This window comes from Mesocricetus auratus, unplaced genomic scaffold, assembly GCF_017639785.1.
Source record: "Mesocricetus auratus isolate SY011 unplaced genomic scaffold, BCM_Maur_2.0 Super-Scaffold_100015, whole genome shotgun sequence".
Classification (NCBI taxonomy): domain Eukaryota; kingdom Metazoa; phylum Chordata; class Mammalia; order Rodentia; family Cricetidae; genus Mesocricetus; species Mesocricetus auratus.
The window spans coordinates 43,438,015-43,464,638 of record NW_024429198.1 but is presented as its reverse complement, the minus strand read 5'-3'; the positions used below and the strand labels follow the sequence as shown (position 1 = coordinate 43,464,638).

The following is a 26,624-nucleotide window of genomic DNA, read 5'->3' as shown; positions in this document are numbered from 1 at the left end:
CGTCCTCAGCAAGGGACTCTTAGCTGGAAGTATAAGATCAAGTGAGGTTTCCCCCACCGTGGCCTCTGCTGCAGTTCCTGCCCTGACGTCCTCAGCAAAGGACTCTTAGCCGGAAGTATAAGATCAAGTGAAGTTTCCTCCCCGGGTTGCTTTTGGTTATTCATTACGTTTCATCACAGCACTAGAAAGCAACTAAGTCACCGTGTAAGACTGAGGGCTTTTGGGTTTTGGTTGGTGGTAGTGGTGGTAGCGGCGGTGGCAGTGGCAGTGGTGGTGGTGTGGGGGGGGGGTGTGTACGCGCACACACATTTTTTAACTGCTATTCTAACCACTTGTCTTGATCTTCAGGACTAAGGTTGCCAAGAGCCTTACTCAGTTGGGGATGGGGGAAGTTTATGATAAGAGGAAACAGAAGTTTCTGGGACTTTCTAGAGCAAGTCTTAGCCAGGAAGATGAAGTAACCCACTCTTGAGTTTTATGGTCATAGCTGAAGCCAAGCTAGATGATTGCAAGAGCCCATGTGCCTCATCCAAGTCCCCAAACATAAATTTCCTCAGAGTGAAATCCAGTTCAACACTTACCTTAAATTACTCGGAGAAGCCACGGGAAAATACATTAACAAAATGGATATGTTTAACCTGGCATATAATTCACTCACTATAAGTATCATCTTTTTTATTTCCTTTATTTTTTACAGAGATTTATAATGCATGTATAGAGTTGTGAGAGGAAGAGAGGGGAGGAGGGAGGAAGGAAAGGAGGGAGGGAGAGAGGGAGGGAGGGAGGGAGGGAGGGAGGGGGAAGGAGGGGACAGAGAGCATCAATGGCTGAAGATCTTACCCAGCCCTTGACACACCTTTTATGGTTCTGTACACAGTGTGTACATGGGGAGATTTGGAAGTTATCCAGGGGTTGTGACTCCTGTAGACTCCCCGAGGAAAGGAAAGTTGGGGGAACTTTCTGTCTTGGCAAGACAGGAGATTGGAAGGGAGGGTGGAGAGGTCACTGGCTGTCACTGTAGCCTTGGAGGCCCCACCACTTTATTCCTTGCTGTCTCCTAGATTCTGTGGGCAGTAGAACAGTGTGGCAGCTCACAGAAGGGGCAGCCTGGATCCGCAGCCTGCTTGGTGCAGTGCCTGCCTTGCCGTTTCCCTTACCTTGTCTGAAATGGCGAATAACAATACCCATCTCTCAGCTGTGCTGAGGGTTAAATGACATCCATGCAGACAGCACACCGTGTGGCGCTGAGTGTGAACTTCATTAAGTGTTAGCTGAAGATGCCTGGCCTCTACTCCGTGTGGGGCCACACTGCCAGACTGGCGTACACCCTTTTCTTTGCAAGACATTTCTTCCTGGGTTCCCCCATAGGCAATTGGAACTTAACATGTTCAAAGCTGAGCTCATTGTGGTGGCGCATGCCTTTAGTCCCAGGACTCAAAGACAGAGGCAGGAGGATCTCTAGGAGTTGAAAGCCAGGCTGGTCTACAGAGCAAGTTCCAAGACAGTCAGTCTCTCCTGTTCCCATTTGTAATGTGTATTCTCCCGCCAGCCTGGTCCCAGAGCCACGTAGTCCCAAATGAACACACAGGATGCTGTATTAATTATGAAGCTGTTGGCCATTTGCTATGGTTTCTTAATGGCTGGGCCCTGACTTAATTATCAACCCATAATTACTAATATATATTTTATAAGGTCATGTCTTACCAAGAATGCCAGACTTGTGCCCTCTCCTCCCAGGATCACATGACAACCCTCTATTCTTGACTACATTTCCCAGCATCCTCCTCAACTCCTAGTCCCACCTATCTTGGTTCCCTATTGGTCAACAGTGCTTTGTTTGTCAATCAATAAGACAACATATACACAGAAGGCCTTCCCCATCACCCATTCCCATAGCAGTCTGTGAATCCAGCACCTACATCTCTTGCCTTCCATACACTAATATCACTCTAGCTCTGCATCATCCTCTCCTCCTTCACAGTAACTGGAGCTTTTCTTGTGTGCAAAACTGGTATTTCTCACCTTCAGACACCTCCTTGAATCCCCAGGGTAAAGTGCAAGCTCATGGATCCACTCTGCTCTAGGTCTCTGGTCCCTGGCCCCCATAATCTCATTCCTTTTTTCCCCCTCACATCCTCCACTCTGCTCTTTTGAGGGTGATGCTGCAAGGAAAATAAAATACTTGCTGCTTTTTACTAAGCTCATTGTCTAGAATCTTGGAAACCGGTCTGTCCAGCCCAACCAGAGAGGAACTTCCAAAACCATCCTAGACAGAGGAGAATCCCCTGCTCCAAAGCTCCTTCTGGTAGTCAACACTTGCTGCTTGCAGGTGGTTTTTCCACATGTTTGAAGCTCAATTGAAACAGCAAAGTGTGCTGGACAGTGGTTGCCCACACTTTTAGTTCTAGCACTCCAGGAGGCAGAGGCTAGCAGATGTCTGTGAGTTTGAGGCCAGCCTGGTCTATAGAATGAGATCCAGAACAGCCAGGGCTACACAGAGAAACCCTGTCTTGAAAAACAAACAAAAAACAATAGACGTCAAGAGGAATGGACTTAGATGGTTTCATTGAATGAACAGCCATAGAATATGCAAACTAAGATAGCTAGAGTCATTGGTCAATATATTCCTAGGAGACCAAATGTTTTTAGCCATGTGACTACATTTAAAAGATGTTTAAAAATAGGCTTTTGTGGTCAAAGAGCTGTGTTGACACAATCCCCAAATCATTTCATTAGTAATGTGAATACCGTAGCATGTCCTGAGAGCAGAAACATTCTGTAACAGTACTAATATTTGGAACCTAATTTTCCCCATTAGTCTTACTTCATAAAGGAAAGCATGTGGAGTGGGAGAAATGAGCACGTGTGAGCACTTGTGGTAAGTTGGTGTTGTGTGCCTTTCCTGTGTATGTTTACCCCAAGTCTGTGAGCCAGTGAGTTACTGGGGTTACTTAGAAGAGCAGAAGTGACTGAAAAGCAGCTTCACCCTCGGAACGCCCCCCCCCACTGGCCACCTCAGATTGGGTGATGGATGACCCCGCAAAGCTGCCTCCCTCCCTGGAGCTCCTGCCACAGCTGACAAGGGCTTGGCTGACTAGAGAGTCTCCTCTCTTCAGCAGTTGTTACAGCCCATAACCTTGAGGAGGAAGTCATGTGAATCTTGTGGGTTTTAGGAGCTTCCTGAGCCCTTCAAGTTTTGTTTACTTCTTGAGCCTTTTGTGTCTCCTTCCAAGAAGGAGTGCTTCGGTTAAGAAAAAAACATAAGAACTGGTTTTTAAGCCATTAGTTTACCTCCCCTGCCTCTCCCCACCCCCCTCTCCCTGCCCCTCCCCGTCCCCCCTCTCTCCCCTTCAGGGCAGATATTTTGATCTCTATCTAAGCAAAAGGCAACAATGACTCCCATGAACAAAGCCATTTTTGTGTGGCAATCTGAACCTCAGAGCTGTCTAGTCCCCAGCCAAGGATTCTTCTCTACAAACCCACACCAGTTTGTCTTAGCACAAGAAATGTAACTGACTTATTCTGCCATTCCTTTTGGAGACTTTATTTCCTGTCCTCTTCTTCCGTAGGTATGGCCAAACTTTAATTTAGCCACTTTAAAAATGTCCCAGCAACGGAGTGAGGAGGGACACAAAATTGCATTCTCTGCCCAGATTCCCTAGTTCTCACCCAAAACTTCTGGCAAGTTCCAATTGAAGGAAAAAAAATTGGGCAGAGGGGAGATACGCTGCCTACCCCCAATAGCTGGAATGGGCTAGGAATGTTAAAGAAAAGGTACAACTAAACTCCTTTCAAAGGTCAGAAGGGAGAGATTTTGCTCCACTAACAAGGACCCAGTTGTTCAGCAGGCTTCAGAGGGGGATGGCATCAAGCAAGAACCTTGTCCTTCTAGGATGGGGGAAATCACTTCAAGTTAAAGGAAACTGTGAACAAAGACCCAACAGAAGCAGGAAGCAGCCGAGGCTTTGGTGGGGATAAGGCACTGATGTGGTGTATCAGAGCAGTGCTCTGCAGACAGCGATGCGCCCAGAGATCTAGGAATAAATGACACTTCTCACAGCCTGAAATGATACAATAATCTCATAAACGGAGAGGCGGGCAGTCTTGCAAATGATCACCCCTCATCTAGAAGTTCTTCCTTTGGGAATGTGTTACCTATGTGCATAGAAGCAGCCATGAACACTGACTTCTATTTTAAGACCCTGTTTGTTTCCACTCTTGCAGAAGGAAACGCCGCTTGCCAACGCTGCCTTCTGGGCAGCGAGGAGGGGAAACCTGGCCCTGCTGAAACTGCTGTTAAACAGTGGTCGCGTGGATGTGGACTGCAGAGACAGTGTATGGAAGACATGGTATCTGCATGCCCAGAGCACGCCTTTGCACACTGCAGGCATGAGCTCCTCATGAATGCACGCCCTTCTCATGCTCATGTACTTCTCGTGTTTGCTTGCTTTATTCTTTTCCAAGAAGCCTAGAAACATACTGAGGAAGTCAGAAAGCAAACGGTTGTGCACTGAGAACGGAAGGCCTCCTGAACAGTGAATGACCGCTTTCGTTAGGAAGGAGACTGGCAAGTCCCAAGAATAAAGGGCTGTTTAGTAAACAGCTGTTAAAAAGAAAGGGAGCAAGGGAGGGAGGGAGGGAGGGAGGGAGAGAGGGAGGGAGGAAGAAAGAGTAAGAGGGAGGGAGGGAGAGAGGGAGGGAAGGAGGGAGAGTAAGAGGGAGGGAGGGAGAGGAGGGAGGGAGAGGAGGGAGGGAGAGGAGGGAGGGAAAGGAGGGAGGGTAATTTAGAGTACACGTGGGATGCCAGGATTGTTGTGGTTTTCATACATTAATGCAAAACCTGAGAAAGTGAAGCCTGCACCAGCCTCCTGTCCTTTCACTTTGGAAAAAGGGAAGTCACCAAGTGTAAGCTAGAAGTAGGTGCTACTGCCATCAGCAGGTCCCACCCAGAGCTGCCTTCCCCTCCCCAACCAGAAGTCATCACTTCTCTGTGTTTAGCGAGACTTCCCCACACCCCTGGGGACAAGGAGGACCTCACATAAGGAGATGGTTTTGTGGTTTGAAACAAAACGTTTTCCTTGAGACAGAGAGTACCATTTCAGCTTTGATGTACAAATTTGCCAGCGAAACCCACCAGTGACCCAAGGAAGAAAAGGCAGGGTTTTCTCCAGTTTGTTCACTGGGTCAACAGGGACATTCAGATCTGTTCTGTGCCTTTTCCTGGATGGCCCTGGGACCAGAATCTGAATCGTAAGAAATGCCCAGAAGGCTCCCTCCCTTGGTCCTTCAGTTCAGTTTGGCCAATAAAACATCTGCGGGAGGGGTCATCGGCCTCCTGTCCAGCCTGTCACTGGTGCTCACTTTAGTACCTCAAGCCTGGCCACTCACAGAGCCCTGCTGTCACTAAGTTCCAGGGCTACACTGCCAGACGACTACTTTATGAATGGTCTATTAAATTTTCCCCCGATTATTCCAATTTGAATATACAATCTGTTCTTTGTCAGAACCCAGGCTTAAAGGAGACTCTAGGCATCTGTGAACTGTCACCCTGGTCTTACTTGGGTCTCAATGGATGAGTTCCTGCCCCACACTGACCAACATGAAGGGGTAGGAACCAGTCGCCACCTGTGGCCTTGTCTCTGACCATGTTGGTGCCTACCTTTCCTTTTTTTTTTTAAGTCATCCCTCTTCAGACACTCCTGTGACATCCTCTGCGTTCTGGCTTTTGAAGGTCACCCTGCTGTACCTCACAGACACACCTTTTCTGGTACCCTGAGTCATCTATGCCGCCACCCCTCCCACGGGGCTTACACTGTGTGTATCGGGCTAGCAACAGTTTTGGACAAGATTTTTGCACCCATGAATAGGCTAACAAATAAGTACGTTATAAATTACCCCTCTTAGATTACCCCTCAGGTGAGATGGCTCAGCAGGTAAGAGCGCTGGCCTCAAGCCTGATGAACTGAGTTTGATTTGGGAGCTCATATGAAGGCAGAAGGAGAGGAGTGACTCCACAACGTTGTCATCTGACCCCCACATGTATGTTGTAGCATGTACACCCTCATACATGCACACCACACACACAAAGTAGTAATAAGCAAAATTTTAAAATAAATTTAGTAGTTACTTATTCAGGAAGTTTCTGGGGAAGCAATTTCTGCACACAAGGAGCGCGTCTAAATGCTGGTGGCTCCAGACATCTTGCTGTTTTGAAAGGGCAGTTAGTGGTACGGAGGAACGAGGAGATATGTGGAGACAATGCGGGACTTTGCTTCTCTGGCTGGGCATCTGCCTCTTCCGTGTGGCACCTGTCATGGAATCTGAGCTCCAGGATTGTCACTTATTCTGATGATTGATTGTAGGGGTGAGATCCGCAGTTGCCCGGTCAGCACTCACCTCGGGGCTGGGCAGGTGGAGGGGAAGGTCTTGGCAGCATGAGCTGCAAGTGGCAGCATACATGCAATTGATGTAGCCAAGGACAAAGAAGTGCAGCCCGAAGCCGTGTGGCTGGCCGGTCAGCGCAGATGCTCCTACCTCTTTGAAGGCGTGGTTAGGTTCTGACACCAACTGACAAGGATGGGCAATGTAATGTGGAAATGAATATGATTATTTGCCAGAGAAAAAACTTACATACAAGCTGAAAGATGAGAAGCGTGACAGGCTTCCAAGAGAGAGTGCTTTTGTTTTTCCTTTTCTTTTATTTATGTCACATGAATGCAAGTGCCCATGGATGCAAAAAAAATAAATAAATAAAAGGGTGTGGTGTCAGATCCCCTGAAGCTGGAGCTACAGGTCCAGTGTGAGTGCTGGGAACCTGGCCTTCTGCAGCAGCAGTATGCTCGCTTACCCACTGAGCCTCTCCAGCCTCTTGCTCTCTTTTAAATATCCAAATTAGGTGCTTCTTACTTTCTTCTGCTCGTGACTCATTTTTATTTTGACAGCGGTGTGACCTGTGAGGCACACACACATATGTATGTATGTATATATATATATATATGTATATATATATATTTCTTACTTCTCATGTAAAAGGATGTACTTATAGCTTATTTAAACAAATTGTCTTTAAACCAAGAGTCCACTTGAAGCTCTATAATAAAATAATTCGGGCTGGGCAGTTTATAAACAACCGAAGTTTATTGTTCACAGTCATGTGGGCTGGGAAATCAAGCCCCAGCGCCTGCGGATTTGGTGTCTGCTAAGAGCCTTCTCTGTAGAACAGGCAGGAGGCCCCCCCCAGCTATTTCATATGAGCACTAATCCTACTTGGAGGGCAAGCCCTTCACATCTTAGTCACTTCCTAAAAGGCTTGTCTCCTAACACCAGCACAATGGGGATTAGATTTCAGCATGAAGATTTCAGCGCCAAAGATTCTTTTCTCATCTAAATAAAAACTGTCCACATTCAGGAAAAGGATAGCGATAGTAAGATTGTCACTCCAGTCATGAAGACTACAGAGGAAAGGCGATCATTTGAGTAAAGAAACAGAGAAAGCAGAATTAAAGACATCATACATGAAATGGACCAAACAGACATCCACAGAACATTCCACTCAAACACCAAAGAATATACCGTCTGCTCAGGAGCTCATGGAAGTTTCTTTCAAACAGACCACATTCTGAGACCCAAAACAACTCTTAACAAATTCAAAGAAAAATGAAATAACCCCAGGTACACTCCCTGACCACACAATGCTCTGAAAGTTAAAATCAACAACAAAAGACTCTCCAGTAACTACAGGAACTCATGGAAATTAAACAACACATTACTGAACAAGTCAAAGAAGAAATCAAGACAGATTTAAAAAATTGGCTGGCTCTTAAGAAGCCCGTGTCCATAGTTGAGAGTGTTTTATCCTTTCCCTGAGATTCTCTCTCTTTCCCTTAATACCCATGCTTGCATCTGAGTTAAAACTTTTTCTAAATAAACCCCACTCTTCTTTGAGAAATAAATAAGACATAGAAAAGATTTTTAGGCACATTTCTCGTTATGCGGCCCATGGTGGCCTAAAAAGAAAGAAAGAAAACATTTTAAGACTTTTAAGTTCACTTGTGTCCTCTGGACACAGCATGGCCCCTGCACTCACGAACTCACTGCAGCTGTGGTCACCTGCACAGGAGCAACATCAGTCAACATTGTAGCAGGTGGCACTGATTGAACTCAGCATTCCAGAGAGGAGACAGGAGAGGACCTGAAGGTGTGTAGGGAGAAAGGGAAAGGTTGGGAGTGGAAAAGATCAGCTTACATTGTAAATGAATATACAAAGCAAGAACAACAAAAACCTTTCAGATGCAGAAAACCATCTGGTAACATCCAACTCACTTCTGAATTAATAACAGTGCTTTGGATCAGGAAGCATTCAGTGTGAGTCATAAAATGAGAACATTGTATCGTTGCTGGCTTAAAATGCAGTCTCAGTGTTTCCCTTGGACTGTTTCTGAAGGAGATGGATGCAAGTGAATCTGTGACCTTCAAATTCCAACCTTGGTGACTTATCGGTTTGCTTCTTCCCATGCAGTGGGCTTCATAGTTACTCGTGAGCCATTCATCGCATGCGCCCCGTCTGGTGACGCTCCCACCTCTGCAGTGTCCACTAGGCTCCCTCTCTACCGTGACAGCATAACCGTCCATGTCTTTCTTCTCCATGTAGCATGGTACCACCCTCCTCATGGTTGCCTCCTACGCTGGCCACATAGACTGTGTGAGGGAGCTGGTTCTGCAGGGAGCGGACATCAACCTCCAGAGAGAGGTGAGTCAGGTTGTGCATGTGAATAAAAATGACCAGGTTAAACGATCTGCAGTCTTTACAGCAGGAAACTGCTTAAGAGGATGAAAGTTGTCCCTGCTTTGCTCCAACACCAAAGCCCAGTGCAGAGTTTATTGTGCCTAAAGTAAGCTCCCGGGATGAACCACCGTCAGCTGTGTTCATTCATTGGCTACCATAACAGAATAACCGGTGCTGAGTATTTTATTTAACAATAGGGGCTTATTTAGTTCACAGTTATAGGGACTGAACATCTCAGATTAGGAGCTGCATATGTTTGGCCTCTGGCAAGGGCCAAAGGAAGTCAAAGGAAGGAAAAGGAAATGACCACAGGCAGAAGAGACCAAACATACAGTACTCTCACTTTTTAGCAATCCAGGCTTGTGAGAATACACTCCAGAAGGTCAGCACTAGTCCTTACTGTAGCTCTACCCACCAATGGCCTCACTCTGTAGCCTATGTCATAAAGGAATCCACTTCCTCAATGTCATCACACAGACACTCAGCTCCATGCACTGAATCTCTGGAAAACACATTCAAACCATATCTGGTACATGCCAGGCACGCCCCCCCTTATCACATTCCTGAACAGTCATGTCTCAGACATGAATCAGTACTTCCTCCTCTCCTGGGATGAGATAGCATGGAATTTATAGGAATTTCCCAGATGTCACTCTAGGTCCTTGTTTCAGGCCATTCAGCTGCTGAATAAAATTTCTCTCTGGGATACAGACGTTTAAGCCCATTTTGAAACATATTTTAAAATTAGCCTCATCTTTTTCTGTCTCTACTTTATAGTCCTTGTTTATTATGACTTTAAAACACAAAGCAGATTTTCTCTAATAAAAACAATGCAGTCCAGATCTGCTTCTTCAAAATGTTGATCCCAAAGGGTAGGTACACTATGTACAGAAACCTCTTGAGGACAACTGAGAGGAGCAGGGGAAGGAGAAACAGTGAGCTTCTAGCTAGTGTGTGGCTTTGTGGTTTTCTGTGTATCCATTCATTTGGTCACAAGGGCTCAACTAAACGAGCAGACAAAAACCTTTGTGTCCTGAGGACAATAGCTCTTGAGGAGGACTTCACCAAAGCACACCGCAGTCCAGAGATAAATTGTGTCCCAGATAATGATGCTATGGAAGTTTCCAGCAGTCCCTTCAATTTCCTGATCCCATGCCAGCCTTAGGCAATACAAATACTAAAGCAGAGGAAGGCCCCAAAGTATTGACTTCAGGGATCTTTGCAATGTATTTTTGCAGCAGACTTAAAACCATCCTGCACTGTTAATCCATTTGCAGCATCAGAGTGTTTTCTTCGACCATCCCTAACCTTGCCTTCCAGAGATATACAGAGCTTGCTAGAGAGAACAACTAGAGGCCAAGGGTCCCGAACAAAGGGCAGTCACTTAGAACCCCAGCCATGGTGGCTGATTGAAAGCATCAGAAGTTGGCCCGGAGTCCTGGGCTTCAGGAGGACAGGATGTACACTGAGACTTAATTCATCTTTCAGAATTAAATCTAAATCCTATTACCTAGGGATTACTGTATCTAGCCACAGGATTGATTATATATAAAAATTACCTCAAGCTGTTATGATCATCTTTTTAGTTAATGTATCAAAAAATGCCAGAAAGTATTTTCTCTTAATAAAACACCAGAAAGAATCCTGGGTACTCTCTAAACTTTATCTCAGAAGCAAGTGTTTTCATCAAAGCCTCTTTACAAATATTCTAGAACTTAGCAAGCACACTTTGCTGTCAGAGAGCAATGGGCGAATGCCGCAGGTTCACATCTGTGGGAACATGGGGAAAACACTCATGGCAAACATAAAAGCTCTGGAAATGGTCAGGTGGCCTTTCCTCTTGGAGCACAGCTGGGAGTGAGGTGTTAGAGGCTCTGCCCCAGTGCCCCGCCCCTTTAAAAGTGAACCTTGGGGTGATCGATACAGTCCACAGGACATCTGTCCTCCCTCCGCCCCCAGGCCTGCATCAGAATCAACACCCACAGGTTCCAGGTGAGCTGTGGACAGGGTTTTTCTCAGAGCCTGGAGAAGTGTGTTGGTTTCACCAAAAGCTGTGACTGTGAAAGGATGGCATCTTTTTTTTACAGTGTATGTGATCATAGTCACTCCCATTACCCCCCCTCTCATCCCCTCCCATTCCTGCTGCTGGTCCTCTCTTCCCAGATAGTCCCCCATGACGAGCATCTTCAGAGAAATCATGTGCATTGGCCACTGCTGTGCTATGATGATTTTGCTCACATGACGCTGTGATTTGGGTACCAATCTTTGAGTCGACTTATAAAAGTGATTTCTAAGGAAACATACTAAAAATACCACCTTTGAGTTGACTAAAAACGTGAATTTAGACTGTTAGTGGTTAATAGGTTCAGTTTTGAGAAATATTTTAAACTCACCTCTTCTCTAGACTCCAATTAGAGAATTTGCAAGCAAATTATCTAGATCCCCCCCTTCTTTATCCCCCCTTTGCATTGGTCTTTTTTTTTTAATACTCTGAAATATTACATTCTAGAACCACAATACTGCACCAACATTCTTCCATGTTTTAATTTATCCTGGTTTCTCTAAACACTATACCAAGTATATTTGTTGCCTATGGCCATTACAGCAGATCACCAGGAACTGGATGGCTTAAAAGAACAGGAATTAATTATCTTGTCGGTCTGGAGACCAGAAATCTAAATTCAGAGTGCAGGCTGGGTCTCATTCCCCGTTCAGGCATATCCAACCCACAGCCTCCAGACCACATGCACCCCAGGATAATCAGGAGAGGGGCAACACAAAACCATGAACTTACTGAAAATATTAGGAGATGTTTGGTGAATTATTTGTGACTCATTTACACGGTTCCCGAGCAGGAACTTTGAAGATTGCAGTGTTGAATTACAATGTCAAGGTCAGACATGTCTGCTAGAGGCCGCCGGGTGACCTCCATTCTCTGCTGCCTCTAGATCTGGTGCTACTCTATCTTGTGTAGCTTGTAGGCTTGTGGCTACAGCACCCCAATCGTAGGGTCTGTGGTCTCTTTGTCAAATACGCCTCTTCATCAGTCTTCTTTTTATTTTTAGTGAAGTAAATACACACAAAACTTGCCATCTTAACCATTTTAAATATGGTACCATGGATACATTCACAGTGCTGTGTAACAACAGCTCCATCTTCTCTGTAACTCTTACCAAGTGGCTGTGCCCATTAGACAATAATTCCTGCTTCCCCTTCCCTCGGCTGCTAGCAACCATCTCCGTACCTTCTGTTCCCATGAGTTTGTGTTCTTCAGACACCATAGTAGAATCTAATAGTGTTTGTCCTTGTGGAACAGGTTTACTCCATGTGACAAATCTTTTTCATAATTTCCTCTCTTTAAGAGCTAAATAATGTTCTGCCATTGTAGGCAGTGCCTCACGACTCCTCCATTTGCCCACAGATGGACTTTTCCACTGAGTCTGTGTTTTAGCTCTTGCAAACAAGATTTCTTTCTCAATGGGGGGTGGTTTCTTTTGTTTGGGCTTGGTTTGAGTTTTTGAGATAGAGTACATTGTTGCCCAAACTGGCCTCAAACTTTCAATCCTGCTGCCTCAGCCTCCTGACTACTGGGATTATAGGACTGTGACACCATGCACAGTTCTCAGAGTTGAGCAAGGAGTTTGGTTCTTTGGGGCACTTAAAAGGACACTCATCATGATCCAGGCAATGTGGATGAGCACCTCGCCTCCAGATCCTCAGTCTCATCCTTAGCTGTATAACGTAATAAATAGCCTGTCAGGACGTGGTCTGATCTTCTGGGGGCAAGACCATCCACTCTAGTATACTAGAACAAAGTCTCCCTTTCATGTCATTTTTCTCACCAAAAGCTGACATCAGTGTCTAGAGATGTAGCTCAGTGATAAGGGCACTGACTGCGCTTCCAAAGGACCCAGGTTCAATCCCCAGCACTCACGCGGCAATTAACAACTCTCTGTAACTCCAGTTTCAGAGGATCCTATGTGGTATTCTGGACTCCATGGGCATTGCACATATTATGACACACTGACACATGTGCAGACAAAACATCACACATTAAAAAAATAAAGTTTTAGAAAGGAAATCGCAACAAATCAAATGTGGGGCTAAGAAGTGTCTATGCAGACACTGCTCTGTTTTATTTGCAAATTCATTTTGTTAATGTCTCTTTAAAGCCATCCCCTCTTTCTCCCAGTCAGGTACAACTGCCCTGTTCTTTGCTGCCCAGCAAGGCCACAATGACGTCGTGAGATTTCTCTTTGGATTCGGAGCATCCACTGAATGTAGGACCAAAGTAAGAAAACTGAGGTCTTGACTTTCCACGCCCTGTTGAAGACTTTCCGCAGCCATGCCATTCATTTTCTCCTGATCCATGGCACAAATATGTGCTTCTCTTGTTGGAAGAGTCTGAAACCTCAGGAAATTGGTTTCATGAGGTCACAAGTGGCTCAGGGTTAGCCAGCCTTTGGACCCCCTCTAAGGTTTTCACATGGAAAATTTCATGGGGAATTACTCTCTTAACTCTTTCTTGCATCATTTATTTTCTGTTCGGGGACACTAAGCTTTATAACCAGGAGTCTCTCTAGCCATCCCTATTTCTGTTTCTACATTAGTTCCAATACAGGAATAGGAGTTATTGGGCATACAACTTGGTCCTAGTGAGTCACGCACTGTGGCACACATCTGTATCATCAACCCTGAGGGTGAGGGGCAAAAGAGACATGTAGATCCTGGTAGCAACCAGTGTAGACAAAATGATAGACTGCATGTTCACTGACAGACCCTGTCTCAGAAGCAATTGAGGAAGACAGCCTGATGTCAACCTCTGGACTCCACATGTACCCACATGGGTGAGCCTGTGCACATGCTTGCACACGAGCACATGCGTGTGCTCACTTACATGTGCTACAACTAAAGTAGCAAGTTCACTGAGCCTAAATCTCAACCCTAGAACTAAGTCAGAATGACCATATGTGACCACATGTCTACTCCAGTCATCTTCTTGCCTGACAAGTTAATGTGGCTTAAAGCCTTCTTGCAGGAGCCAATCTGTGCTTCCACAAATCCACTGAACACAGAGCCCAGGATGAGCAATTCCCTGCCTCCTTGAGGTCAACTGCAGGGGTTTAAAGAGCTTTCCATGGACAGAAGTACATGTCAGGAGGCTGTGAGTTTTAACGTGAACACGTCGTCAAAACTGATGGTGGTTTTAAAAATCAGCCTCTTCATTACTAGCTGCATGCAATTCATTAGCCTGAAAGGTTTTTAATAAAAGAGGTTGGTCCTCTGTCAGAGACACTGTATTTTACTATTCTCTGACCTCATCAGGCAGAGAGAGCAGAAAGCTGACAGGACAAAGCTTCAAGAGAGCAATAGGCATTGCTGTTGTTAAGCAATGCCTTGATGCCCCCCATCTTGCCACCGTCCTCAGCCTTCCACCCCTCCCCCTCAATTCCAGCCCTATTCCTTAGCAGACAGTCCCTCCCTCCATGACATCTTCTCTATCGACTGTCATGCACCAGGATGCCTCTTAAACTGTGAAAACAAGACTCCATAGCAGACATTTTACCAGTGATGCCATCTGCCCCTGACTATCACAGCCACACCCGACATGACCAGTTAAAAGGCTTATTTTTCTGGGCCTCCCCCAAGACCTTATGAATCAGACCCTCTGAGGATAGAATTTGCTCTGAATAAAAAACAACAACAACAATAAGAAACCTACGCCCAAATTCGGAACTACACTATCATATTTATAGTAGTATTTTTAGTTAGGTTATGTGTTGTTGAATTACTCATAATTAGTCTAAGTCTCCACATCGCAGTTCACAGAGCCAAGCATCACTCTGAGGTAGGAAAGCTGCTGCCTGGTAATTGGCACCGGAGGGAAGCTATCAATGGCCCCTTGACCACAGACTCGGTGAGTCTGTCCTGTGATGTGGTTGGCATAAGTGCCTGTTCTAATTTCAGCCACAGAGATAATAATGGATCTGATGGGACGAAGGGATACCCCACTCTGAAGTAGACCGTGATGACTTTATAGCGCTCCATGTAGTCTCAGGGCCCATGCTTTATGAGACCCAGACGACCTGGCGCATGCTCAAAGGAAACGCTAAGTGAGACAGTGAGAAGCATGTGGACCATGATGTTGTCATATGATCTTCTAATGGAGGCCAATCTTGGGCCGTGAAAACTATGGCTGTAGGCAGCTAAACATCTTCAACTCGGTGACTTATAACCAAATAGCACCACAGGGAGAAGCCAAAGGGGCTTTGGGCAGAAGCTGTGGAAGGCTTCTCTGGCGACTCTGGCCTGGAACTGACAGTTCCTAGACGTGTGATGCACTTCTCTCACTGAGAGGCATACGGACACTTCCTTCCTTGGCACAGGGTATTTTATGATGGCAGTAACCTGGTGAGGTAACTCCATTGCTCCCCTGCAGGTTATACACAACATGTGCATGTCCTTAAGATGAAATTCCCCTGCAGGTTGTACACAACATGTGCATGTCCTTAAGATGACATTCCCCTGCAGGTTATACACAACATGTGCATGTCCTTAAGATGAAATTCCCCTGCAGGTTATACACAACATGTGCATGTCCTTAAGATGACATTCCCCTGCAGGTTATACACAACATGTGCATGTCCTTAAGGTGAAATCCCTCATGATTGAAAACAAAAAACAAGGTGCGGGCTGGAGAGATGACTCCATGGTCAAGAGGACCTGAGTTCAGTGTCCATCACCCACGTGGGTAGCTCACGGTCTTCTGCAGGGCATCCAACACTCTTCTTCTGACCTCTGTGGACACCCCGAATACACGTGGCATGCACTCACACAGACACACACACGTAAGAAATAAAATAAGTCTTTAAAAAATAAAGACAAGGCAGAAGATGACAGAAGGGAGGTGAGTTTATTACCTCTTGGAATATTCTCCCAATTTTATGTGAAGAGTGTGCCCGGTAAAATACAGGGTGCACCGTGTACAGAGCATTGTTCTTCCCTTGCACAGGATGGGGGCACTGCCCTGTTGGCTGCCAGTCAATATGGGCACATGCCAGTGGTGGAGACCTTGCTGAAACATGGAGCCAACATCCATGACCAACTTTATGTGAGTGTTACCCCTTGACCACATCTAACATTCAATCTAAATCCCAATGTCAGAAATGCCAATTTACAGTAATATTCACTGCACAGTGGGGTTTTCTCTTTTTTGAAGATTTATTTTTATTATTCTAATTACATGTACAGGTGTGTGTGTGTATGTGTTTGTGAATGCACGTGACCACAGTGGTCAGAGGCATCAAATCCAATGGAGCTGGTTTATAGGCAGTTGTAAGCCACCAGATGTGGGTGCTGGGAATTGAACTTAGGTCCTCAGGAGGAGCAGTATGTGCTAACCTCTGAGCCATCTTTCCAGCCCTGCACAGTGGGATTTTCATCTGTGCCCTCAAGGGAAAATCAGCGGATGAGATGAGCTTTCCCTGCAATGGAAACCATGTCCCTTTTAGATCCGTTGCACATCTAGCATATTTCAATAGTGCAGTTAAGCTGCCCAGAGTCCTCGGAGGCATAGTTACTCCTGCCATGACAAGCCACATGGTCCAGTGTGTGGACTCCACCCCCTTCTAAAGACACTAGTGCAGAAACGTGTCAGGGAGAGGAACCAAGTTGGTCAAGAGAAACGAGAGGTGGAAACATTGGAGATGTATGCAAAGGCAGGACTGTGAAGGGCATCTGTGCCACTGTGAGTCTGTTCACAGTTAATTGGCAATTAGTTCATAGCCCAAGGACTTTTTTAATTGTCACTGTAATTCCATAGGCTCTATGACACATGTTGTAGGAAAAATAAAATATGGAAAGATGAGATGTCTTGACAGAGTCTCAGGGAGGGGAGGGAGAGAGTCCTGCTCCCATTTATCCAGGAACTGTATCTTAGGCCATTGCTCAAGCACACTGTGAACCCTTAAGCCAAAGGCACTGGATTTTCACTGCCATATAATGTGCTGTGTAGGTGTGTGGGTTTCCATTTGAACACCCTTCCCTTTCCAAAGCTTCCCTTGTTAACTCTGACAAACCACAGGCCTCTTTGAAGTCCACAGCAGTAGCCTTACCTCTGGCACTTCAAAGTTTGTAAGGCTTGGGGCCTGAGATCCTTGGTCACTCTCCAGCCAAATGCTTTTCAACCTGGCTGCCCATTAGACGCGCCTGTGGAGCGTTCCAAACCACCAGCTCCCAGGAATCCCCTCAGACCACAGAGCCAGTCTCTGTGGTCACAGCTGAGGAGGCTCTGGTGCATTCTCAAGCCTGAGGGCACAGGCAGGGCTGGGGAGACGGCTCAGTGGTTTGCTGTGCTGACTGGAGAACCAGGGCTTGGATTCAGAGCACCCACATACAGAGCTGGACTCTGGTGTCCCGATAATCCCAGCACTGAGACAATGGACACAGGAAGGTTCCAGGGCCTGCTGGCCAAAAGCCAAACTGATAGTGAGTTGTGGGTTCAGTGAGACCCTATCTGTCTCCAAAAACAAGGTGAAGAGCAACTGAGGATGCCTGCTGTTGACCTTTAACCTGTTCACTTGAGTGCACATGCATGCACACATGTATCCACACATGTGCACACACATAAACACATAGATATACCACAGACACAAAAAAGAAGGAAGAATAAATGTCCGTCTAAAGCTTTGGATACCTCTCTATGGATGGATGTAAGTAAAGAATAGTTGAGGGTCTGGATTACTGTCCTGTGGGGCTGGATGAAACGGCTTTCAGAAACTTTGGAAATAGAAATTAATTTTTATTTTCACAGCAAGGCTCAGAATTATCAGTCAAATTGAAGATGGATGTATATATAATTCCTACTCATCAGTCAATATCCTTCCAGAAGGCTCTTGGAAACATAGACTTCAGCTCAGTCCCCTATTCATAGAAAATTCTTCTCTGTTATACAGTGAATTAGGAAAGTTCATGTGCTTTAAATTAATTTTTACTTTTAGCGAAATGATCCAAATATTTATTTTAAAAACAGTTGGCTTGGGTGTAGTGACACCCACCTTTGATCTCAGTACTAAGGGAAGCAGGGGCAGGTGCATCTGTTAGTTCAAGGACAGCCTGGTCCACAGAGTGAGTTCCTAAATGGAACTTGGGCTGTGGAGTGAGAAGTTGTATCAAAAACTAAAATAAAAAATGATGGGGGGTACATGTCAAAGATCTCTGAAAACAAGTGGTAACTAAAAGTTGTAATACACAGTGAGAAACTCAATGTGTAGATAGCCTGCCTCAGAAAAGACCACAGAGTTCGCCGCAGCTGAGGGCATGGGGAAACTCTCTGAGCCAGTACACTAAGGAGCAGCTAAAATTTACAGCTACAATAAAACATCAGCCTAAAAATCCCTACAGGCTGGTGTGTTTTTAATGATTGCTTCCAGGCTAATCTGGTAGCTCAGCAGACGCCCATGTGACACGCCTAGTTGGACTTGTGCCAAAAGGTGTTTGGAGTTTCAGCTTGCCTCTAGCATTCCCAGCACAAGGTGTGGTAATTAGTTAGGTGTTAACAGCACAAGAGCATGTCCTGGCTTTCTGCTGTGGAGTAGAAGTGATAAGAGTTTGTCCTGTATGTATGCACAGACTATGAAGTGAGCATCTGGACAAAGGCAACCTAGAATTTTGCTGAAATCAGGAAGACATGTTTCTGAGAAAGAAAGAGAAGACAGAGTACCCTCGAACATAGAAAAGCTCATAGAGACCGGGGCTCTTGCTTGGACTTGGTGCAAATTGCCCCTTGTGTTTATAGGTGCTGCTGGCGTCTGTTGGGCTGGCAGGGAGCAGCAAGGTGGAGAGAGTCTTTCGAAGGCAGGTTTTCTGAAATCACCGTTTTGTGCTGGTTCTAGTCTAGTACTCTGCCACTGAGACACCGTGCCATTTAATACTCGAGAAGCTGCACCCTGAGGGACATGGATAAAGGAGTGAGAGAGAGATGCCAAGGGAAAGACGAACTCCCAGCTCATAAAGGCACAGGAATGGATTCTGAGGAGACGGCTCAGTTAGAAAGTGCTTGCTTCCTGACGTGAAGGCTGGGTCTGCTGGAGAGATGGCTCAGCAGTTAAAAGCATGTGTTGCTCCTGCAAAGGACCCAAGTTTACTTCCAAGCACCCACAGTGGCTCACAACCATCTGTAACTCCAGTTCTAAGGAGTTACATCTGGTTCACATGTATGTGCAGACAAAACGTTAATACACATAAACAAAATAAATCTAAAACTATGTTTTTAAAAGCTGAATGTGGTGGCTTATGCATGCAATCCCAGCACCTGGGAGGCAGAGACAGTGAGATCCCTCAGTCTGGTGTGAGCGCCAGGTCAGTGAAAGATCTCAACAAAGTGGACAGTGCCTTCCTGAGGAATTACCCAGGAAACTTGTCCTCTGGCCTCTGTGTGTGTGTGTGTGTGTGTGTGTGTGTGTGTGTGTGTGTGTGTGTGTGTGTGCTGGTGTGCATATGTGTGTGTGTGCACACATACATCTGCACCATTTGTCTGCCTAAAAGCTTAGTGGGGGATATCCTCCTGTATGCTGTGAATATATGTTTCTTTTATTGGTTGATGAATAAAGCTTTTTTAGCCAATGGACAGGCAGGATGTAGCCAGGCAGGAAGTATAGGCAGGGCTATCAGACTAGGAGAATGCTGGGAAGTGGAAAGTAGAGAGAGAAAGTGTCAAGAGAGATGCCATGTAGCTGCCAAAAAAGCAAGAGGCTTGGGCATCACCAGTAAGCCAAGGCCATCTGCAGATACACAGATGAATAGCAATGGCTTAATAAGTAAGAGAGAGCTAGCCAATAAGAAGCCTGAGCCATCGACCAAACAGTTTTTAATTAATATAAGCCTCTATGTGTTTATTTGGGACTAAACGGCTATGGGACCATGTGAGACAGTTCCATCACTAAAATCTTCCGTTTACAAATAATTCTGTCTGCAAAGCTCATAGCAATTAATTAGCAAAAGAACAGAAACAGAAAAGAGAATGCAAATGGGGAGTTTTATTAAGTATATGTACCTTTAATTTTAAAAAACAAATATGAAGCCTGAATCTGAACACTTGTTCTCTCTCAGGATGGAGCCACTGCCCTCTTCCTAGCTGCCCAGGGTGGTTACTTGGATGTCATTCGGCTACTTCTGTCTTCAGGAGCAAAAGTCAACCAGCCAAGGCAGGTAATGACATTGCCAAAGTCCATGGAGCTTGCAGTGGGGAGCTAGAGCACACACGCCTGACGTAGGTAGGCACCACAGGCATCCTTCAACGCCTGCCTCTGCGATGAGAGGCTAACCTTTGGTTAAGGTGGCTCCTGTCCTGTGCTTTGAGCTCAGCCGTTGCCTCTGAACTGAAGCTGGCATCACGATTCAGTACTTTGAAAACTTGAGTGTTTAATGTCTGAGGTCAAGTACACACTCTGCCACCTCCTTCCTGTTCAAATAAATTATGACTGTGCTGAAGTAAAGAGTGTCGGCTGGCCCGAGACATAGGTAAACAGAGGCAAGTCCCCGCCTGGTCTCTCTCCTGATATGCTGCTGTGTCTCCTGCCCAACACTTTCCAACACACCAAGGGAAGCCCTCGACATTGACATCATGAGTAGGCCCTGTGCCTTCACTGTTCACAAACACATTGCCATTGAGACTTCATTTACCAGTACCTGACATCTGTCACCTGCTAACATCTGGCAAATGAATTAACTGATACTTAAAGCTCTGGAATGCAAGATAACACTGGGGCCATTTCACATATGATACATGTAAGGTAGCATAGCTCTCCATTTTGGAGGAACCCTCTGGGCTCTGATTAATTCATTGCATACGAGGTTAAGGAAACATTGGTATGAAGGTTTTGTTTCCTTTGTGTAGGAAAGTCAAACTGATTTCTTAAGCAGTAATACCCCCAAGGCAGGTTTCTACTATAATTGATCTGGCAAATGGGAATGCCTGGGTGTTTACATAACATATAACTATGGGGACCCTTGAGATGGGCTTTGTTCCTAGCCATAGACTTCTTCGGGCTTCATTAGCCTAACTGCATAACAAATGAGAAGAGTCTGGGTACAGTAGGTTTGCCGTCAACAGTCTAGACCAGCTCTGTCAATAACTGTGGTTTGGTAACTGGGGGTTGGTTTTGCTTTGGACATAGGGTCTCACTATGTTGCCCAGGCTTGCCTCACACTCATGATTCAGCCTCTCCAATGCTGGGATTCCAGGCATGCACTACTATGCCTCTTTAGCTCTGTGGAGATTTTAAATTAAACGTATTACTTGTGTGTGCATGCATCTGTGCGTGTGTCTGTGTGTGTGTCTGTGTGTGTGTGTGTCTGTGTGTCTGTGTGTGTGCTACAGAATACATGTGGAAATCAAAGGACAGCTTTTGGGAGTCTGCTCTTTCCTTCCACCTTGGCTTGTAGGGATTGAATTAAGGTCATCAGGCTTGTGTCACAAGCACTTTTAACTACCAAGCTATCTTGTAATTCTGAGAAGCTAATCAAGGCCTCTGGGCCTTCGGCTGGGCATCAGGAGACTTAGAAGGAGGCTTCTGACAAGCCCTTCAGGCTCCCAGAGCTTTCATAATTGTTTTTATCAACGTTCAGTCAGTATCCCCAAACAGGTGCCATAGACCAGGTAAAGCTAGAAATGTAAAATTAAATGTTTTAAGCTTTTAATGGTTTTCTTAGCTTTCAGTGGCCCTAGAAATATTCTTGGGAAGAAAGTAGATTAGAAAAAGTTGTACATCAGCATTGAAGATATGGCTGTCAGTAAAGCAAGCATGATAACTTAACCCTGAGCTCCAGAACCCATGTAAAAATGCCAAACATGGTGGCATGCATTTGTTAATCCCAGCACAGGAGAATCTGAGACAAGCAGATCTCTGGAACTCACTGGCTAGCCAGCCTAATAGTGAGGTATAGGCCAGTGAGAGACTCTGTCTCAGAAAACAAGGTCAACTGCTCCTGGAGAGCTACACCCATGGGCAACTTCTGGTCTCCATATAAACACACACATATGTGCATGTCACACACACACACACACACACACACACACACACACACACACACACACAAAGAAAAGGCACATCAAGCCTGCCAAAGCCAACATTTGGAAGTTGTAGTTTAATATTTTGTTAACTAATCTTATTTTAACTCAAAAGCTTCATTCTGTCACAGTAAATGGAAGGGGTTAATAGGCTTTAAGTGGCATGGATTTGATGTGAAGGTCATTGTCATCACAGGAGCCCTGTGAACTTGGATGCCAGAGATTCTTCAGATTGCCAAGTTTCTTTCATTATATCTTTGCAAAGTAATTTCTGTCACTTTAACAAGCCTGTATGTGAAATGTATTTCGTTAGTCTTATGCCTACAGTCATGTTTGCTTAAAAATGATACCCAAGTTGATAAGAGTTGATATTTCAAAGTCTGCATGGGTTCATGTGCACTTGAGTCTGAGCTGAGTCACCTGTTGTCACTGAAGCCAGGAGGTTAAAAAATAAGCATGCATGACAGCAGTAACCACAACACATTACAGCTGTTTGCATTCCTCAAGAGTGAGGTTCACCTGGTCAGTGGATAGCCTGTAACGACAGGAACCTGCCCAGTGGTTAGAAAGCAAGGGACACACCCTTCCAAAGACTGTTTCCAACAAGGTCCTTTGAGACTGTAGGAGTCCAAACTGAAACAGGAAAGGTGTTTTGTAAAAATAAGAATTACTTGGGGTGGGGGAACAATGAAATGTTTCCTTGCTGTACGCACTCACTCCACGGTGCTCCCAAACAGTAATCAGCTCCACTACCTGCCAGGAGCCTACCATTCTCTAGTTAGAGACTTGGAGATCTAGGTCAATGGTTCCCTGTTTGCCCTCTCTGCTGACTCCATCTGTCTAAGAAAACAAACAAACGTGACAGATGTTTGGGTACAAGTTATTTAGAGGTTCAAGAAAAGCATGGTCTAGAGTTCTCACCAAAATGATTTGCACAGGGTAGAACACTGCAAGAGAGTGTCTGGAGAAGGGTTGGTTCTGAAATCCCACTGGCTCATTAAATCTTCATCATAAAATTCTTGAATTTAGAAAGTAAAAACAAGGATGTATGCCTGATTTTCCAATTCTTAATATTTTTAGAAAAGCTTGATATATGTTATGTGCATGCATGTGCACACACTTGTGTGTGTGCATGTACACAAGTGCAGCACATGTGTGCAGAAGCCAGAGGTCAGGGTCCCTCCTTAGGAGCCATCCATCTTCTGTTGTGAGACAGGGTCTTTCCCTGAACCTGGACCTTTCAACTAGACTATCTGGGCAGTGAATCCCAGGGACTCCTGCCCTTCCTCTCCCCAGCCTTGGGCTTAGAAGCACAAACCACCACACCCAGCTTTCCTGGTGCTGAAAGTCAGACTCAGGTTATCATGCTTGTACACACACACACACACACACACACACACACACACACACACACACACACACACACACACACAGAGTCCACTCTGTGGTGTGCAGCTTGAGAAGTTCCTTCCACATAGTCCCACAGATTCACAGGGACCACTGAAGCCCATTGTCCCTCGAAAACTTCATTTTTGTTTCTTTATGTGTCCTTTGAAAGGAGAACCTGACAAGAGCCAAACCTTTTTAATCACTAGGGAAATGTCTGCTCACTCCATTGTTCTCTCAACCTCGTGCCTCGACATACTCCTCCCCAGCTCCACTCCCCACTCACCGACCTTACTAGAGCAATACTCTCTAGAGCAGCCAAGCCTGGTCTTGTTGACCCAGCGTCAGGCTGGCCTGCCTTCACTCATCTCTAACTAGTCCTCCATCTAATGAGTGCAGTCCATAGCACAGTGATTCTCAACCTGTGGGTCGTGAGTGAATGACCCTTTCACAGGGGTCACCGAAGACCATTGGAAAACACAGTAGCAAAATTACAGTCATGAAGTAGCAATGGAAATAATGTTATGGTTGGGGGTCACCACAACGTGAGGAACTGTATTCAAAAGTCACAACATTAGGAAGGTTGAGAAGCACTGGTCTAACAGAAGCCTTCAGCAGGACAGAGAACTGCAGGAAGACAGAAAGGGAGTATTCTCTGGGGTCACAAGTTTGGGGGCCCATGGGAAATGGGAGAAGCAAGAGCTTCCAGATTCTTCTGTAGGATTCCAAGCATGTGGCTCTGGGAGCAGACCACCACAAGAACACTTGTCTCAGTCCCTCTGCACATATAGGCATTTGGAAAAAGACTATACATCACCAAAAGATGCTGTGACTTTGGCAAAGCACCAGGAAGGTCTGATGACACAGAATGACCCATGACTGGAAACCAGAGGACTCTAGATGTAGAGCCCATGCTGTGGGCAACACAGAAGCCCCAGGAAGATAGTGAGCCGCTGGGGAGGCAGCTCTGGTCTCCAGGTAGAGGGAAGCTAGCAGTCATAAGGATGTGCATATTTAGGAAATGAAACACGGTTCAGTTTTCCAAGACCTTGAGAAAGTGCTTTACTTTCCCGGAACCTTAGCTCATTCATCTTTAAACCCAGGACAGTAATGCTCTAGAATTGCTATGAAAATGATATAAAATATCCCCAGTAAAAGTCTTATTACAGTGGCTCTGGGCTGGACTAAAGCCGCTAGCAAAGTTGTCTTGTTGCTGGCCCTCATCACTACTGGTAAAGTTCCTTGCATCTTCAGAATCCCCAGCTAACAATAGAATAGATCCCAGAGACTATCATACCTGAAACCTACAGATGAAAGCAGTTCGTGCCTGAGGACCAGAAGGCCATAGAAGCAGAGAGCATATAGCATTTCATATATGTGTTCCTGTGGAATTCATTGGGTGGTTTCTTTTTCTAAGAAGCCTAAGTAAGATTATAGAAGATAAGTTTCTAACATGAGTGGTGTTATATATCCTCTATTTGTAAAATATGCTAGATATAGTCTGAAAATAGCAACAGATTTGATAGGGCATGCCAAAGTCACTCCATTAACCATCCATTTAGTACTTGAGTTCTTACTGTAATTATCAGCCGGCGCTGAGCACCTTTAGATATGGACAACACATTGCTATTTGTTGGGTTGTTAGTCTTACCTATCCCTCAGGTTTCCTTGGCCTCTGGTCCCCAAGTGCCCGTCATCTGACCTACAAAGTAAGTCTAAATCTTTCACTTGGTGTGAACACAATCCTAAATGCCAGCTACTACCTGTGAATCATTCTCTTTCTTCTTTAAGCAGTCTGGGGTACTGGAGAAATGGCTCAGTCCTTAAAGTGCGACCTTGTGAGCATGAAGACCTGAGATTGGAACCCCCAAACACATACACAAATCACAGTGCAGCTGTGCTCTTCTGTGACCCCATGTGGAAAGGGCAGAGAGGCAGATTCCTGGAGCCCATTGACCAGCTAGCCCGTGCAAATCAACGAGTTCAGCTAGAGATGCTGTCTCAAAAGATAAGATGGAGAGTGATCAAAGACCACATCTGCTGCCAAGCCCTGGCCTCCATGTGCACATCCCCACACACGCATGTGCACCCTCATATGAGCACAAACACACACACACAGGAAGGGAAAGAGAGGGAGGGAAGGAGCTGTGGAGTGTGTAACTTTCATGTCACAGTAATTTATTCTGCTTAATATATTTTTAAACTATTTTGTTTAGAAGTAGCCAAACGTATTTAACTTTTTTAAATGTCTTCTTTGCCTATTCCAATTCACTCCAAAACCCCAGAAAGAGAAACAAATTGATTTGTATTCCATCATTTTTTATGATGATAAGGAAGGCATGGTATGATGGTACACCGCTTTAATCCCAGGACTCAAGAGGCAGAAGCAAGTGGATTTCTGTGAGTTCAAGGGCAGCTGGTTTACATATCTATCGAGTTCCGAGACAGCCAGAGCTACATAATAGAGACCCTGTCTTAAAAAAAAAAAAAGGAAAGAAAGGTGTAGACTGTTAGGAAGAAATGATGGTGTAAAGAAAGGAATCTCCTATCAACAAGACAGTAAGTAGTTGGACTTGACAGTGTGCTCTGATTCACTCTTCATGGGTTCCACCATCAAATCTAGAGAAGTATCTTCAGTATGCTGGTGACCCCATGTGTCCAGTAGCAGTCAGTGGGACTTAGCTGCTCCCTCTTCAGTTGTCCAGGGGCACCTGGTAGACCCAGTGGGAGAGCTTGAGGAACCGGAAGTACAAGTCAGGCTTTATCCAGTAGATTTCTAAGTGCTTGTCCATCTTTTTACTTGTGCTCGTTCATTCGGGGTCTCTACAAGGTTGACATGCTTGCAGAAGACACCGAGCCTGAGAGGCATTACCCAAGGTCTCACAGGCAGGTAGTCCTGGCTGCTTTTTTATTCCCACTCAATGTGATAGATCTGAGTAATACTATAACTGTTATAAGTTGAGAATAGTGATAACTGTTTTCAGTGTGGATATGTCAGCACTTTTCCTCAGGTAATTCTACTCAGACAACCAAGCCCTTGACAAGTCCATTCACAAGGCAGCCCATCTCCCTTCCCTGGCTGCCCTCTGGTGGAGACATCCACAAAGAACAAAATAGACCCAGAGCAGGCAAGAAGCAAGCATATTGGTCTCAGAGTGAGTGCCCTATCACCTTAACATGATAGGTGCCCGGAGCCCAGAGCACACAGACCTCTTCTGTTGTCCCTCAGGGCTCCACCTGCACCCGTGTGCCAAAACAATGGGACTATTCACCATGCCTGCCCTGCCGTGCCTGGCCACACTGTAGTACATATACACATATGTCTACACTCCCTAACACATACAAAAATAAATAATTCAGATAAAAATGATGACTGATTAGAAA

General features: G+C 45.4%; 1 protein-coding gene across 5 annotated transcripts in view; it reads left to right on the top strand.

Moving 5' to 3' along the window:
• The window catches only part of Ankrd29 (ankyrin repeat domain 29), a 47,299-nt gene that overhangs the window by 7,085 nt on the left and 13,590 nt on the right, over positions 1–26,624 (top strand). For 2 of the 5 annotated variants that reach the window (XM_005065376.4, XM_040757842.1), the window contains exons 2-6: positions 4,225–4,335; positions 8,651–8,749; positions 12,978–13,076; positions 15,798–15,896; positions 19,895–19,993. In XM_005065376.4, the coding sequence (XP_005065433.2) occupies positions 4,225–4,335; positions 8,651–8,749; positions 12,978–13,076; positions 15,798–15,896; positions 19,895–19,993 (507 nt within the window). Of the gene's footprint in view, positions 1–2,818; positions 2,879–4,224; positions 4,350–4,840; positions 5,608–8,650; positions 8,750–12,977; positions 13,077–15,797; positions 15,897–19,894; positions 19,994–26,624 lie in introns of those variants that run through there. The other 3 variants (XM_040757844.1, XM_021235050.2, XM_040757843.1) reach the window with 3 other exon arrangements.